Genomic DNA, 18664 nt, shown 5'->3' with positions numbered 1-18664 from the left:
GTTGGTCAGTAACGTCTGTCACTGAACAGCGCTCAAAGGCAACAGGAATTTGATCAAAAAAAAAAAAAAAAATAGATCAACCCTGTGCCGAAAGAGATGATCAGTGATGTACGTCACTGATCAGCGCACAGCGGCCACAGGACACCCACAAAATCACAGTGTGTGTAAAAAAAAAAATTAAAAAAATACCCCACAGCACACACACAAAAAAAAAAGGTGATCAGTGATGCGACACTGATTACCAGTGAGGTGCAGCAGGTGCACAACCTTTGGTGCAACTGACAGGTATATATAAAAAAAAAAAAACCTCTGTACCCCCAAAAAAGTTGCTGATCACCTCAGATATAGTGATCAGCACAAAAGGCGGGGACAGCAGACACAAAATTTAGCACTCTCTATCACTATCTCTCTCTATCTCTCTATCTCTCACTATCTAACACTATCTAACACTCTATGACACTGCAGCAGCAGCACTCACAGGTATATCTATATATAAAAAAAAACCTGCGCCCCCAAAAAGTTACTGATCAGTTAATTTATACTGATCAGCACAAAAGGAGGGGGCAGCAGTCAGTTATATAAAAAATATATAGCACAATCTGTCACTATCTCTCTCTATCTCTCTCTATCTCTCTCTCTCTATCTCTCTCTATCTCTCTCTCTCTATCTCTCTCTATCTCTCTCTATCTCTCTATAACTATCACACTGCAGCAGCACAAAATATAGCACTCTGTCAGTAGGCCTCTCTCTCTATCTCTCTCTCTCTATCTCTCTCTCTCTATCTATAACTATATCACACTGCAGCAGCACAAAATATAGCACTCTCTGACACTATCTCTCTCTCTATCTCTCTCTATCTCTCTCTATCTCTCTCTATCTATCTCTATCTCTCTCTATCTCTCTCTATCTCTCTCTATCTCTCTCTATCTCTCTCTCTCTCTCTCTCTCTCTCTCTATCTCTCTCTATCTATCTCTATCTCTCTCTCTAGCTAATACTAATACAGTGCAGCAGCACAATATCACAGTATGGCACAATTATTGCACAGGATCCAGGAAGCAATCAGCAGCGATCAGGTAAGTATTGCAGCAAGTATTTCTGGTCAGTATGGCGGCAGGGGGGTACGGTGACCGCACTGCACGCTTTCCAGACCGGAATGGCGTCTGCAGTGCAGTCACCGTTAGTTTAAATCTCCCTCCTTGGCTGTGATTGGTCCGTCGGTCCGACGGACCAATCACGGCCTTTGGGGGCGGGCGGGGTGAGGTGGGGTGACACCAGTGTCACCCTTACACCCCGCGGTGATTGGTGCTGTACTTTACAGCACCAATCACCTCTGATCCCGTGTCACCGGCGAACGTTATTCGCCGGTGACACAGGAAAACGCTGTGAATGGCTGTTCACACTGAACAGCCAATCACAGCGATCGCCGACGGGGGGGCGGCATCGCAGCCCCCCCGGGGCATGCACGGACATGTCTGCTGTCAGGGACAGCAGACATGTTGAAACTGTCACCGCGTCTATAGACGCGGTGACAGTTTAAATCCATGACGTACATTTACGCCATGTGTCGGGAAGTGCTTCCCGACCATGACGTAAATGTACGTCAAATGTCGGGAAGGGGTTAAATTCCTTTATCCATATAGATAAATTGCAAGCAGCATCCACTTGTTCTGTTATCACACACTCTTGTTTTACTTTTATTTTGTTCCCAATTGTAAAGTGAAATCCAAATTTTTATATGAGAGATATATATATATATATATATATATATATATATATATATTTTTTTTTATTTGAAATTGCAGCTATAAAAACAATGATGCCAGTAACATATATATACAACAACTTATTTTAATATAGTGCTTGTGGATACAGATAACGTGAGAACAATAACTCAGATTTAACAGTGTATGTTTTCTTAACGGGAGAAAAAGGGTTTGAATGATGCAAAACAGACTATTTTCTAAAACAAAACCTGTAGCAAATGCTGAAAAACTTGCTAAAAATATGAACATAACAATTTACTTAGAGACAATCTCTTCCAAAAAATTAAACAAGTTTAAGGGAAATAAATGAAAATATGCATAGATGGCCTTCAAATAATAACAAAATAATGAAAGAAAGAACAATTAACCCATTACTGAAAGTCCCAAAAGTAATGTTTCAGCAGTTTGGTAACCTCTTATTAATACAGTACTTTGCTTGCAGGTTTTACATAAACCCCAAAATAAAACTGAAAGGGATATTCACATTTTGCTGTAAGAGATCTTCAGGTTGCACAAACATATTTTTATTTTATTCTTTGGAATTGGGCTATATTTATTTAAAAATATGTTAAAGGTATTAGTCAAGAGGACAGTTCCTCTGGCCTGCACAACTCCAGGTTAAGGCCCCCTTACTTCTGAGGGGATACGTTTCATACAATTCCCCTTGAACCGCCTGGGAGCTTCCCGGGCATCAGGGACACATAAAATATAAGATATGCGGTCCTTCTGCATATAATATATCTTATGCAATCCTGTTCCCTGCTGCTGGGAGTGTATGGGGTCCTTCAGCTTTTACTTCTGCTCTATTACAGATCGTTACACAGAATTGTGCGAATACATCATACAGCTTTTATTTAGCAAAAAGAAAATTAATAAAAGCCCTGCAGAAATTCCTCATTCTAATTTTTTTTTACATCAAACAAATGTATTCTTTGCTATATACATGTAGGATACCAAATTGGCTAGAACACGTATGTGGATCTTTGCTTCTCTATTACATTGATGGAGGAGGTGGTCCCTGTTCAGGATTTGATGCTACTGGTGGACCATGAAGGTTAGTTTCCTTGTAGACAAACCATGCATTGCCTGCCCACAAAATTAAATTCAGGAATCCAAAAGCCTAGAAAACACAAACATACTTATTAATAAGTCATAGTGAGAGCAATCTAATAGCAGATGCATTATAAAGGGTACTCAAAATCCACTGTATGGTACAGACTTTATAAACATCCTATTCATTTACATCTAATTAGCTTACTCTTATTTGTGTGCAGGCTGTAAACATGATTTCCAGAACACCCTATGACTGCAGCTCACAATTACATTTTTTACGACTGGTAAGACGATCCCATATGCCAATAATGATTTCATTCAGATTGCACTTTTCTTCAGTAAGAATCCAGATACAATGAATGTAATACAGAGGTGGATGCAGCCATTTTCGGTCCTCCGTTTTAAGGATTATTAATCCTACCAGAAAGGGTCCAGGTGTGGCAGCCATTTTAGATGCAATACACAGGATTACACTGGCTAGAACAAAATACTAGCAAAGATACATGATTTTTGCTAAATAATCAAAACTCTGTATTGTACATTCTATACATGATGGTACCAGGTAATGCGGACATTATGCACTGAATGGGATACAATGAGTGAGTTAAGCAATACATGGAAATAAGACATACAAAAGTAAAAAGTTCCTAAAAAGATACCTCCTGCATAAATAGCTCCAGGTCTTGTTCATCCTGCCCATGAAAGTACCAGACCAGGAAACCTATTAGAGACCGCACTACATAGGTAATAATGGGCAGGATGAGCAACATGTAGTGGGTAATGGGAAAAGAAAATCACCATAAAAGCACTGATAAACAATTACATGTTTAGACAAAAATATTAAATTACTTTGTCTTTTCCTTATAATCTTCACTATTTTGTCTTACAGTTAGTACTGGGTCGACAGTCACTAAGTTGACTATTAGTGGACAGTGACTAGGTGGACACCTAAGAATACTGACAAAAGCTTAAGGACGACCGTATACGTGTACCTCGTGTGCTTGCCATGCTTTGGGTACGATGCTTTACTGCCCTTGGCAAACTATTATATTTTCACTCTATGCCCACTTGGATAGCCAAGTATGACCCAAGTCGATCTAAACAAAACACCATGGAAAACTCGTGTCACCTTTTTGAGTGTCAACCATGTAAAATGTTGACCCTAGACTTGTGTCAAACTTCTCATTGTTGACCTAGGGCAGGGCTTGGCAATTGCAGCCCTCCAGATGTTGATGAACTACACATCCCAGCATGCCTTGCATCAGTTTCAGCATGGCCACATAGCAAAACTAATGCAAAGCATCCCCGGATGTGTAGTTCATCAACATCTGGAGGGCCGCAATTGCCCAGCCCTGACCTAGGGTATATCAACCATCCTTAGGTGTCAACCTAGTGACTGCCGACCCGGGGACCGGATACTCAATAACAGCATTGTAACCAATATATTTACATAGTTTAAGATGTTGTCTTTTTTTTTTTTAAAGAGATACTTCAAGCTAAAAACATTTGAGTAAAGCCGGTCTAAAATATTATTCAGCCTTTAAGTCAGTGTTTACCTCCAGTTCTCATGCACCCACAAAAGTTCAAGTTTCAAAAATATTTTTAATCATGTACAGGTGGCTTATTCTGTTTGACTTGGTCAGTAATAGATCTTTTTTAAAACCAATGGGATAAAGTATGGTGTTGGGGGTGCATGAGGACTGGAATTTAGAAGCTGTAATTAGCCCTATTTTAAACAATGTAAATTACCGTATGACAGTTACTGGGTCAGTCAGAGCAAACAGTGCTGCAGGTTTTGTTTTTAAAAGTTTGTGTTGTCCTTGATATATAGTCAAATTCAACTGTTTAAGAAGGTAAAGGAGAATTCTAACCAAAAAGTTACATTTTTATATTACTTTATAAAAGTGACACGTACATATAGCGGGTGACCAACACTCAGTAATCACAAAAAGTCAACGTGATCCGGTGCCCACTTTCCTCCAGGGAACATATATATCTGCTGCTGGCTGGCACTCAAACACTTTCAATCAAATAAACACTGAAGTAGTGTCTGGTTGGTCAACGTTTCGGGCTGTTATGCCCTTTATCAGGATAGTAAAATGTGTATATATAAATGTAAATACAAGGTTTAGAACTCTGAGCCTATTAGCAATACAATCTCAGATTAGTTGACAAAATATGGATAATATACTTACGACAGAAATGTTTAGACTTCCCATGCGCGGTGGAGTACCTGCGCTACAATTGAAAAGTGATGAGCAGCCTTTGGTAGTAGTATCTGGGTCTGTCACATCTTTAATATCGGTCAATGCTTTGGCCCATGCAGAGGAACTCACAAGCCACATAAAGGCAAAAACAACTGTGATGATAAAGTCCTAGAACAGAAAAAGCATAAATGTCATTTTTTTGGGTAATTAATAGATTTCTAGTATTTCTCTTCACAAATTTGTATTGGAAATAATGTCATGAAGATATCAACTGAACACTAAGGGGGGTAATTATCAAAGAATGAAGATAGAAACTGGAGAGCTTTAAATCAATAACCAAATCAACTGCTTGAAAAAGGATACTCAGGAGTGGATTGATGTCCTGGTAAATACTTTCCTTAAACTGGCTACACACAAACATTTATCTGTCTGGTGGTAACAAAAATCTGGAAATGTATTGCTCTCAAATGCTGGGAAAAAAAAAAAAAAAAAAAAAAAACTCACCCAGATTGTTCGTAGAGAGTTTGTTAAATCAAATTGATTTCACCAATAATTCTAGGTGACAATTGTCCTTTTTCCAGTGTTTGGGAGCAAATGGTCCATACAGTGCCAGATTTTTTTTCCCCACCAGATAGATTTGACAGAAATCTTTAGGTGTGTACCCAGCTTAAGTGTCAGAACCCTAATGTGGGGTTTGTTTAGATTCTTCATATTTTATAAAAAAAAAAAAATGACATTAAGAAAGAGCTATTCTCTATTTGTTTCCTTTAGAATATCAGATAATCCCCATTTAAGAATTAAAATGATATTTGAAAGAATTAGCAATTCCCAATTTAGTTATAGATAGTCTGTTAAACGAACACTGTACTAATCTTAGCTAAAAGTACTCAATATTTTTCTACTTACCCCTGAAAATGGTCAATCCAAGAAGCAAGGAGAAGAATGTTAATAGTTAGTTTTGCTCTAATTGTAAAAATGAAAACGGATTACACACAAAAAAAACCTCTCTGCATAGAGATTCCACAATTCACACTCAAACAAATCTTGGACCTTTAGAACACTTGGGTGTTCCTTCGGTCACTTTATTGCTGTGGCTGCATAAACACTATATTCATGTGTCTTGGGTGTTACAGTTTATGGATATCTAATTTTTGTCAAAACAAATAAAAAAATGCGAGAAGATAACAGAGTTGCACTGGACCTATCAGCTCACTCACACTAGGCATGTCCCACTGTGTGGCGTATTGATGCAAGATGCTGGAGGATACATCTGTATTACACTTTTATGGTCTCATTATGAAGAGTTCATATAAAGATGTGTCCGCATACATCTATACTTAATGCGATACAAGTCGCATTATACATAACACATATGCTCCATGTGACTCTTTAGCGCAATTAGAGCATCTTTTTTGTCCCCATTAGTGTCTTATTTGCAAAAGGAGAATAAAGGACGCATAAGCAGCTTCTTCTGATTAAAGTTATATGCAGCATGCTTTTATTCAGTGTGTCGCTACCACTGTATCTGCATAAGAATCTGAACGTTAGCGTTTTCCTCAAAAACACCAGTGTAGCATTTCATATGCAGATAATTTTGGTACTTTCACGGCGGTAGCTTACGCTACGTTCGAAGCAATGCTATTAGTGTAGCCCAACGGCTGCCTTACTTGTATAGTTTCACGGCAGCAGCCTAAGCTATGTTATCAGCATAGGCTGCCGCCGTGAAACTACACAAGTAACTACCGTACTGTTGCCGGGAACTGCATCTCTGTCCCCGGCAAGCCTACTCAGCGCCTCTCACACCGCCGGTGCCAGCATGATACCCTCTCTTTGGCAGAGAGGGGATCATGCTGGCGCCGGCAGAGGCGCTCCATCTGTTTGACACACAAGTCAATTTTTTTATTGTCATCAACAGTGGAAGAAGAACTCTCACTGCAGACGAAATTGTGTAGTACATAAATACCAGTACAGTAAAAGCAATATCCGTATAATACATATAAAAAGGGAAGAAAAATACTTAAAGGATACATAAAAACAAACATCACTTCAAACATTCAACATACGCACTGCTGATGGAAGGAAACTGTTGTGCAAGCGGCTAGTGCGTGCCCTCACGGATCTGAACCTTTTTAGCGAAGGTAATTGCTCGAATGAACTAAAAAACGGGTGACTGGAATCGGCTAAAATATTTTTAGTACGCTTTAAAATTCTAGAATTATAGAGCTCCAATATGGTTGGCAGTTGGACTCCTATAATTTTGCCAGCGGCCTTTACAATGCGTTCTAGTTTTGAGCGCTCTCTAACCGTGCAATTGCCGAACCAGACGATAATGCCGAAGGTCAAAATACTTTCTATCGAGCATCTGTAGAAGTTTGTCATGGTGGGCTTGCTCACACCGGCCGCTTTTAAACGCCTCAGAAAAAAAGAGACGCTGTTGGGATTTCTTTGTCTGAGTGTGAACATTGCCAGACCATGACAAATTGGCTGAGACCTGAAGTCCCAGAAACTTGACTGACTCCATAATTTCAACATCTGCCTCGTTTATACACACTGGTTTCTTCGGCACCACTAATTTTCTCCTAAAATCAATCACTAATTCCTTAGTTTTTCCCTCATTTAACACTAGGTTGTTTCCCTCACTCCAGGCTACTAGTCTCGCTATTTCTTTTCTGTAGTGGGTTTCATCATCCCCACTAATCAGCCCCACAACTGCTATATCGTCAGCAAATTTCACAATCCTGACAGAGTCAGAGGACGATATGCAGTCGTGGGTAAACAGCGAGTATAGTAGGGGACTGAGGACACATCCCTGCGGCACTCCGGTCTGAATTATGGTCTCCTCAGATACGGTGTTCCCCATTCTGACCACCTGGGGTCTGTTAGTTAGGAAATTCAAGATCCAATTGCAGGTAGATCCGCTCAGGCCCAAGTCAAATAATTTCGACACTAGTGACATTGGGATCACTGTGTTAAATGCGGAACTATAGTCAACCAGAAGAATCCTAACATAGGTTGATTTATGCTCCAAGTGCGTGACGAGCGCAGCGTGCCCCACGGATTATATGTAAGGTAATCCACGTCCCCTCGCTGCACTCGCCAGACTATATAAAATCAACTTCACACCCACATGGATAGTTACTTGTGTAGTTTCATGGTGGTAGCCTATGCTGATAACATAGCCAGGGACGCTTAAGCGGTCGCGGGAACACTACGCTGACGGCATAAGCTGCCGCCCTGAAACAACTCAACCGGCTGCCACTATCAGAGCAGGTCCACGGCGTGTTCAGCAGCCAATCAGGAGTGAGCTGCGTCGAGTTTTGAAATATCTGCGTTGCGGACCTGCTCAGCACCCGGGTGAGTTGTTCACCGCTCTGCCGGGACCTCCCTATCGATGGATGACCATCAACATTTTTATCTACAGATGAAGCCTTCTTCAGCTAGCCATGGCTCACCAAGGCCTATTGTTCTCAGCTGCAATACAATACATAGAACAATACAGTAGGGGATTAGCATAGGATTAAGTCCAACAGCTCTGGCTCACTTAATCCTATTAAAGGGCTAGATGAGGATGGCTCTATCTGTATTTATAGTCTTCCATTGTTTTTGACTGATTGGCCTGCGGACCAAATCAAAACACGGTGGCGAGGCTTCGCGGGTGTTGGGGGGTGGAGTTATGCTCTGTGCCCTGGCACTTTGGTGAAAAAAGGCAAAACATTTTTTTGCTGTGCCATCTGGTTCTCCCCCATTGATGGCAAAATTATTTAGCATCAGCCATAATCAATTATTTTGAATAGTCGATGGCCATCCTTAGCCCCTACCTGACATCAAGCAAGAAACATATAGCAACGAGCATGTAGGTAAGAAGCACTTATGTGGCATATTATGTAATAGGCATTACAGTGTGTGGTATTATATGTAATGGGCATTACGGTGTTTGGGATAACATGCAATCGGTATTACGGCATTATTTATTTACAGTTTCTTATATAGCACATACATATTCCGCAGCGCTTTACAGAGGATATTTGAACATTCACATCAGTCCCTGCCCCAGTGGAGCGTCCAATATTTATTCCCTACCACGTGTACATGCAGACACAGACATTCTAGGGTTAATTTGTTGGGAGCCAAAATTAGCCTACCAGTATATTTTTGGATTGTGGGAGGAAACTGGAGTACCCGGTGGAAACCCACGCAAGTACGGGGAGAATATTCAAACTCCGCAGTTAGAGCCATGGTGGGAATCGAACCCATGACCTCAGTGCTGTGAGGCAGTAATGCTAACAGTTACACCATCCGTAATGCCCTAATGGCATGTGTTATAGCGTGTAATCGACATTGTGGTGTAAAAGTTTGGTGCACGTCTTCAGCTCGCATTGTGCCTGTTTTAAGTTTGTATAGCGCCTACACTTTCACCCTGGATTCTAGATTTTAAAGAAATTTGTCGAGCACTGGTCTGGCCATCAAATAACATCCAAATAGGTTACCAAACAAAGAACATAAGAATGGATGAACTATTGTATTTAGAATAGATAGTACATATATTTGTCTTGAATAAGAAAAGAGGATGCCCATTCAATGACGATCTGTATATGTATCCCAAAAAATCCGGTACTTGTTTAGTTTCATGGTGGCAGCGTCTGTGTCCCCTTGCTACGGGCTCGGTGGCTCGCTACACTATCTAAAATCAACTCCATGCCAACGTGGATAGTGGGGGTATGAACTATTCACGTTGGCACGGACTTTATTTTAGAAAGTTTGCCGAGCGCCAAACCCGGAAGTAGCGGGCGGCCATGCTGCCGCCGTGAAACTAAACAAGAACCAAAAATCCACTTAAAAATGAAAGACTGGGAGGGGAAGCCACACCGGACCATACAACTCAGTCTCCTTTAGAACCAACAGGAAGTACATTTGCAGCATATAATTTGAATCAGCAGAAGCTGATTGTGTGTCCTATTCACTCCATTTAGCTAATAAGCATTTTAAATGGAAAAAGATGCCAAAAAACAAGAACGCTCAGTGCTACAGAGTGGCAAACTAGAAGGACTATATAACAACATGAAAGGAGACTAAATTTATGAGGACACATCTGTACCTAATGGTGCAAATACAAGTACTATGCATATACAAGTCACAAACATAACTGATTTTCCAATGGTAGTTGGAGAAACATACACAGGGAACTTTTCTTTTACTTCAACCATCACCAATATCCACAGTGTTATATTCACAATGGGAATAAACCTCAATGTTACAAACTTTGGGATCGCTTTTCATAGATGCAAATAGCAAGGCTTAGCAGACAGCTTATACACAGAACTATGATCCGGAAGCATGCACAGTCAATCGATAATCAGCCGGCCTGCAAATTTGCAGCTGCGCAATCATGTCTAAATAACCCAGTAAGTTTTGTTCCTTACAGGCTATGTGGAGTGCTAGTGCTGCTGCAAGAGGTTTGCATCCTGAAATGTTTGTTCAACTCCCCCCAAAAACTTTTAATTATTGGTTGCTGCTCTACCACTCCAGAAAATAAAAAAAAAAAAAAAAAAAAAAAAAACTTTCATGATCATGACATGGAAGATGACAACACAGGTAAAGTAAATTGGTACACTACTCACTAGTACTGTGGAAAAATTCTACAAAATTATTTGAAGTGCTGTTGATGATGCAACATCCCACCTGTACACAGCAGTCACAGGCTGAATACCTATGCCAGTTGAATGAAACCATTTGACCAGAAACAGAATCTATTGCATTACTAAATTTTGCAGACTAGTTCTCATTCATGTGTCAGGATGCAATTAAAGGATTCCACTGGGACACTTCAGAAGCAATACTCCACCCATTCACTGTATATTTTAGGAAAGAGAATTGTGACACTTTTAAACACTATAAGCCAGCGATAACTGTATGCATCTACATTATGGTAGGACACACTTATCAAAACAATTACCAAAATTTGAATTTGTTCACTACTTTAGTGATGGTGCTAGCGCACAAAACAAGAGCTGCAAAAATCTTTTACTTATGCTGCATTCTCATTGCCGGGATGCAGTAAAATCCCGGCGGTTGGGATCCCGGCGTTCAGAATCCCGACGCCGGAATCCCGACACTTTCTCCCTCCGTGGGTGTCCACGACACCCCTGGAGGGAGAATAAATTAGCGTGCTGAGCATAGCGAGGCACCGGGCCTGCTGCGTGGCGAGCGCAGCGAGCCCGCAAGGGGGGGGGGGCGATCCAAGTCCCCCCCATGTCGGGATTTAGGCTGTCGGGATTTTGAACGCCGGGATCCCGACCGCTGGGATTTCATACTGAATCTTCATTGCCGCCCCTGCAAAATCCCAGGTTTTTCTTGCCGGATTTTTTGCGGGGCACAGAGTTTCTCAGCTCAACAGACCCTTCATATTGCACCTCAGACCCAGGAATTTCCAGTGTCTGCCCCTTTCACACTGCTTTCCATGGTCTGCCTTCCAACAAGTGTGTGGCATTTGATTGGGTGTTGGGGCATTTGTACAAATTGCTGTGATTGGCTGTTTAAAAACCAGCGTTTATTGGCCGGCTGTCACATATCACATCCCCTAATGAACTTGCTTTTTTGCATTTTGAGAGGAAAAACCCAGGTCTGTGCTGTTCACACTGCCATACACCCGTGTATTACCCAGGAAAAACCTGTGTAATTCCCAGGGCATAACACCTGGGAATTTCACAAAGACCCTTTCACACCGAGACAGGACACTGGAAATTACTGCTTGCCCTGGCAAATACCCGGGTTTTTGCGGCAGTGAGAACGGGGTATTATGCTTCCATAAGAAGGACTTCAATATTAAAGCAGAATGGATTTGTTTTGCCACATCTCATGTGATGACACTGAAGGGAAAAGTTAAACGTTTAGCCAGCTGCACCAATCTGCAAGCAGTTAAAATCCATTAAATCTTGACACCTCTGGACCTGTATAGCTCGGCAAATTAAATGTGCATGGCATGAAGTTTTTTTATTGTGTCACAAAATAAAATACAAGACTTCAAAAACAAACTGCCATCTGGAAGCAGCAAAGGAAGAAGACTGTGGCAGGAACACATACTCCTCACAAGATTTTGGCTTATAAGAAATGATGAGCTACACATTTATAGATCATCATCATGAAGACAGCAGGAACCAAAATGAAGCCGCTATTCTTCTAAGCGATTTTGACTACACTGTAAAAACCTCTTAGGTTTGCCTGAATCACCCAGTGTGTATACAGCAGGCAACAGCGGTGCAGGGCCCTGCAGTGTCGCTATCGCCCGGCCAGACAGACACCGCAGACAAGAAGATTTTGAATGCAGTGTCTATTCTGCTGGGGATGGCCCCCGGCTTTTCTTGGGCAGAGACATAGATATTTTAATGAAACAAAACCACTTCTTCAAAATCGCCCAGCCACCAGCCCGTATGTACACCCCTTAAGGGGCACTATAACCACAGTCACAAAAAATGTAGACAAAAGTGGTCTGCAACCTGGAACATACAGCAGTGCACAATGACATCTGCTACATTCGGTAGATTATTCAATGTAATGAGGCACAAGATGTGCTGATACACTTCATGAAACAAAACCATTCCCGGCAGTTGGCGTAACTGCGTCCTGTTAAATGTAAGGACGGTGGATGGCTATCCTAAATCCGCTCCCCTGCCATATAGCCCTGTATGCCTGGAAGTAAAGCCACGGCTCTAGTCTGCCGAACACCCAGCCACCCTCCTGCCGTGCTTTAGTTCTACTGCCCCTATCGACCACCTCAGAGAGGCAGTTTTCTAGGGAACCCTGCACCTTAATATAATTAGTACTGGATGTGGTGGCCCGCCATTTTAAATCCACTATCTATATATGTATATAACTATATATGTGGTGTGGCAGTCAAACAAGTAATTACTATGCAGAATAGAGCTATACATGCATTTCTACAATAAAGTCCGTAACTGGGTTAGTTTAACTAAATTTGTTGACATTATCCAGTCACTGACTTTAATCTAGAAATGCATTATATATTTCTCTTCTGTGCAGCATATACACCTTGTACAAGTTTTCAGTCATTTTTATTTTTGGAGCGTGATTTAGTTTGTCTGGCTCCAAGATTTTAGAAAAAAATTTCATGCCCTGTTTTAGTCACATCCTATGTGTAAAAGAAATGCCTACTATTCAAGGAAGTACTGGACGACAGTATACACTTTATGCTGTTACTTTAAAGCCCCATAAACACTAGAAGATATAGTAAAAGATATTACTCAGAAAGCATTTTCTAAACAATATATTTTTACTATATCTTCTAGTGTGTACACGCAATATCATTAATGATGCAGGGTCCCAGCCGCTGCCAATATAAATGTCGACAGGAGATCAGCTAATGTGTATGGGCCTTAAGAAAAAATTAGAGACTGTTACACCAGGCTCCAAACAAGGTAAAAATTATGCGAATGTTGACTCAACTTAAGCTATGTTAAAGTTTTACATTTTATGTTTTTTTGGGTGTTAATTATGTATGCGGTAAGACAGTGATACTTCCAATAAACTAGATCCTCTCTCTACTATGGTTTGTTATTACCCAATTTTGTTTGAACTGTGTGTCCAATTGTAAAGGTACAATTGGGTTTTTTAAAACACCATGCGCTGCTGTGTGGAACAATCTGAGGGAGTACCGCTGGACAAAATAAACACTGGACACACCACAATGGATGTATCAATTTTTATATATGTAAAAAAAAGGTTAGTACATTTTAAACATTCGCATATACTGTAAATAAATCTAAAAATATTTACAAAGAAATAAAAACACAAATGGCCATGAAGAAAGTCACGTTTGCAGTAAAGAAATAGGTCTCCGTGTGTCCAAATAACAAAATTAGTAAGGGGTTAATGGCAGTCATTCAAAGATGTTCGTAATATTGGGGCTGAAGCAGGTAAGTGGAGTATGGAAGCCAAGGCACAGAGCAAATTAGCGTGTAAAGCAAGCACGCATGAAACAGTTAGGCGATGGTACACTGATAATGGCACTGAATAGTGGTAGTATATCTCACGCTCCGTGATAGATGTTGGTAATGTTTAGAATGCGGTGGTCTGTATGTTGTCGGCTCGTAAAAGTGCCGGCCGGTGGTGGGTCCACCTCGACCGCTGACTGAAGTCCTGTAGCTGCTGCCCAGTGCAGGCGACTCGTGTGGTGAGGATCGCGGCAGACGACGTGGGGGACATGGAGGCTGCAAGCGTGACCTGGAAGGGACGTTGACGCGTTTCGTCTCTATGGTAACCGGAAACTTTTTCAAGACAGGGCTCTCTTGAAAATTTCTCCGGTTACTATAGAGACGAGACGCGTCAACGTCACTTCCGGGTCATGCTTGCAGCCTCCGTGTCCCCCATGTCATCTGCCGCCAGCTGGACTGCCGCGATCCTCACCACATGAGTCGCCTGCACTGGGCAGCAGATACAGGACTTCAGTCAGCGGTCGAGGTGGACCTCCCACTGGCCGGCACTTCCACGAGCCGTCAACATACAGACCACCGCATTCTAAACTAACAGTTTACTTTACAACTGGTCTGAAATGTTTTTATCAACATCCACAGGGTTGAGCCACTGATTGGACGAGCTCCCCGTCCTCCTATACCAACATCTATCACGGAGGGTGAGATATACTACCACTATTCAGTGCCATTATCAGTGTACCATCGCCTAACTGTTTGATGCGTGCTTGCTTTACACGTTAATTGGCTCTGTGCATTGGCTTCATTACTCCACTTATCTGCTTCAGCCCCAATATTACTAACATCTTTGAATGACTGCAATTAATTCCCTCAGATTGTTCCACACAGCAGCGCATGGTGTTTTTAAAAAAAAACAATTGTACCTTTATTTTATGTGAGTCCCAGCAAACTCATCTAAAACACCCGTGGCAGCAGTGGACATAATTATTATAAATCCATTTATTCTATATATTTTTCACAACTAGCGGCAGAAAGTGTAGTTTGTGTGAGGTTTCCCCACACACTACATATCCTTCCAATTGTAAAGGGCCACAGAATTTGCTGTGCTATAGAAGAAACAGTTAATAAAAATAAAGAGCTGCAATTTGTAAATGAATTGAAGAACCAATATTTAATAAAGTAAATTGTCAGACAGTCGAGATATTGGGCAGAAATACTTGTTTTAACATCCTCTTAACTAAGACACCTGGTTGAACTTCACATGAAATGACCCAGATAGTAACATTTTGTATTCCATTCCTGTCGAAAATCTTATATGTCTATTCGGTATGATTACCACTGTATTCTTAAGCAAGACAAGCGGATGTTAGTGATACTTACAATTATTGGCACTTTCGGAGAGTCCTGATAAAGATGCCTGAACCCAAGGTACAAGACAAGGGCACCAAGACAGTAAAGGAACGCAAACACTGCCACCGTAACGTAAAATTGGGCAGAAGAAGATAAATCCCCTATAAGGTGTATATCAACCCAGTCTGGGCTCTTGCTGCTGCTGTTGCAGAACAAATCAACAATTTTGTCAAATATGACAAGGTTTAACCTAAAGAAATAAAGCACAGAAAGGGAATAAATAACAATATACGTAAGTAAAATCGGTTTAACATTAAAAGGGATATTCAATCACAACAGGGGAGATGGCCGCCGGGCCCTATTCAATGCGGTCTTCCCCGACAGCATTGAGCAGGGGATATAGCAGAACAAGCCCAACTTCACAAGCAGTCAGGCTCGTTCTGCCGAGAACGGACGGGAATTGCCGAGCTCCCGACCACGCCCCTTTCTCGCCCCATGGTAGGAGGGGCATTAAATTCCGCCTGTGATCTCGCAGTCGAGCTGACCGAGAACGGGACAGGGTCACGGCTGTTGAGCCAGCTCGACAACCGTGACCCCACATTGAATACCCCCCCTAAGGGATTAAACAACTCAATATTTACAAGAATTAGTTCTTTGTAATGCTGTATTTAAGCGTTACTATGTAGCAGCCACATCTTTGTTCAATGCCAAGTTCCATTGTGCTTTGTATACAACCTCAGCCACAAACAGATATATACTGTTGCACAAATGAATCAGACAGTCTCTTGCATCCTAATCGCACCAAAATGCATTTTCTGGTAAAAAGACACAGCACACAGGACCTGGTGGCTCACCCGCACCGATTGCGGTTGATAGGTCGACCACAATGTGTTGACAGGCAATGGGTGAAAATGAAAAAAGTTGGCATGTTAATGACATCGGGGTTGTAGGTGCATCCAGAGGATCAGGCACCAATCTCCAAAGCTTTCATACTTCCCAGCATGCCTGACTCCTCTCCCCTTATAACCCCGCCTCCACATACAGAACATCAGTTTAGTAACAAGTCCAGCAGGAAGAACAAAAGGAAGGAAGAGAGATATTGAAAACACTATCACACTCACTCATACAGGAGAGGAAAAAAGGGACCAGTAACCAAGTCGCAGACGTCCCCACCACCACCCCAAGCGTATCAGGGTGGGGAACCTGTGGTCCCAGGAACCTCAAGGAAAAAGGAGTTAATAGATCCCACAGGGATGTCCAAAAGCAGTATTTAGGGTGGGAAGATGCCTGTGGGGCCAGAAGGGACCTGGCAACCAAAAGCAACATCTTGGGAAGCAAATGTGTCAAAAGCAGAGAATTCAGAAAGTATGGACCAAAGACCATGTGGCTGCCTTGGCACAGCCGTTCAGCAGAAACACCATGACGTGTAGCCCACGAGGGACCAACTGACCTAGTGGAATGTGCTGAAAGAAAATTAGGAACTGGTCGACTCGCTTTTTCATAAGCATGGGCAATAACCAGTTTGATCCAGCGAGCTAATGTCTGTTTGTGCGCTGGCCATCCTCTTTTATGAAAACAATATAAGACAAACAGGGAATCTGAGCGTCTGATAGATTCGGTGCGAGCAATATAGGTTTGAAGAGCTCACACTACATCAAGAGACTTTTCTTTAGAAGAAAAAGGATGAGGCAATGAAAACCGTAACCACAATTTCTTGATTAATGTGGAATTTGGACACTACCTTTGGTAGATGGGAAGGTCTTATTTGCAGAACTGCTCTATCATGGTGGAAGACCAAGGACTGAGAGATAAGATAATGCTTGCAAATCGGAAGCTGTCCTGGCATAAGAAAGACCACCTTACCCACGAGCCATTTCAAGTCCACCGAGGCTAAAGGCTCAAAGGGAGGCTCAGAAAGAGCCTTAAGTACAACCAAAAGATGTCAAGAAGCAATTGGAGTATATGACGGCTGAAGTCTAAGTACCACTTGAAAGAAGGTACGCACATCTGGCAAAGATGCGATTTGTTTCTGAAACCATATTGATAATGCAGACACCTGAACTCTAAGGGACGCTAAACACAATCCCAAATCCAGACCATGTAGAAAAACCAAAAGTATAACTGTACTAAAGACTGTAGTGTTGTATCCTCTGGAGTTACACCAGGAAAAATGTGTGCCAAACGCTAAAGTAAATCCTAGCTGAGGCTGGTTTAATAGCCTATATCATGGTTTTGGCCACTTTTGCTGAATAACCTTTATCTCAGGATGGTTGTCCCAAGAGCCACGCCATCAAAGACAGCTCACCCAGATCCAGACAATGGCCCTGGCTGAGCAAATCCTGACATAGTGGCAGAAGAAACGGAAGCTCCACCTACAGTCGAAGATCTGTAAACCAAAATGTATCCTGGGCCACAGTGGAGCAATTAGGAGAAGGTTTCCTCTTTCCTGCTTTAGTTTTCTGAGAACCCAAAGAAGGAGTGCTACCGGAGGAAAGACATAAGGAAGATGGAACTTCCACGGTATGGACAGAGCATCTAACAATGCCGCTTGAGGATCCCGGGACCTGGCCCCGAACAACGGTACCTTGTGGCTGTGATGGGATGCCATGAGGTCTACATCTGCGTTGCCCCACTTTTGGACAATTAGGTGAAAACACCTCGGGATGAAGAGACCACTCTCCTGGTGACTTAAGAAGTCTGCCTCCCAATTTAATACTCCCGGGAGAAACACTGACCAGATGGCTGGTACATGGCTTTCGGAGCACAGAAGAATCTTGGATAGTTCATTTAATGCTTTTACACTTTGGTATCACCCTGGCGATTGATATACGCCACTGTTGTTGCATTGTCAGACTGGATTTGGACAGGTCTGCCTTGTAGTAGACCCTGCGCCATCTGTAGAGGGTTGAATACTGCTCAACTCCAAGACATTGATGGATAGGCTGGACTCTGTGTAAGTCCATTTCCCTGTAAAGACTGAGATTCGACTACAGTGCATAAGACTGGCATCTGTGGTGAGAAGTACCCATTGTGGGATCCAAAAGGGACGTCCCACCACCATGCTAACGAAGCTCTTACCACTGGGGTTAGAGACAGTGTCCAAGATCGGAGATGTTGAGAGTGACCGTCCCATCTCTGTAAGATTAATTTTTGTAGGGGGCGAGAGTGGAATTGTGCCCACTTGATCATGTCGAATGTCGACACCATGAGGCTTAGAAACCGCACGGCATGAAGGAATGTGACCCTGTGCGGTTGAAGAAACAAATCTTTTCCCGCAAAATGCGGTAGGAAAAAAAAAGGGGTGTGGTATGACACACCGACGGTCGGGATTCCGACAGTCATTTC

The 18664-nt window shown here is 42.1% G+C and overlaps 1 protein-coding gene across 1 annotated transcript in view; it reads right to left on the bottom strand.

Annotated features, from left to right (window-relative positions):
* Positions 1-1831: 1831 nt before the first annotated feature.
* The window catches only part of SYPL1 (synaptophysin like 1), a 29575-nt gene continuing 12742 nt past the window's right edge, over positions 1832-18664 (bottom strand). The window contains exons 4-6 of the mRNA XM_083182986.1: positions 15350-15569; positions 5013-5192; positions 1832-2884 (exon numbers count right to left, since the gene is read on the bottom strand). Coding sequence (XP_083039112.1) covers positions 2759-2884; positions 5013-5192; positions 15350-15569 — 526 coding nt within the window. The 3' untranslated portion in view covers positions 1832-2758. The remainder of the gene's footprint in view (positions 2885-5012; positions 5193-15349; positions 15570-18664) is intronic.

The sequence above is a fragment of the Crinia signifera genome, chromosome 4 (genome assembly GCF_055691185.1).
Source record: "Crinia signifera chromosome 4, ASM5569118v1, whole genome shotgun sequence".
Lineage (NCBI taxonomy): Eukaryota > Metazoa > Chordata > Amphibia > Anura > Myobatrachidae > Crinia > Crinia signifera.
This window is presented reverse-complemented; position numbering and strand designations above follow the sequence as displayed.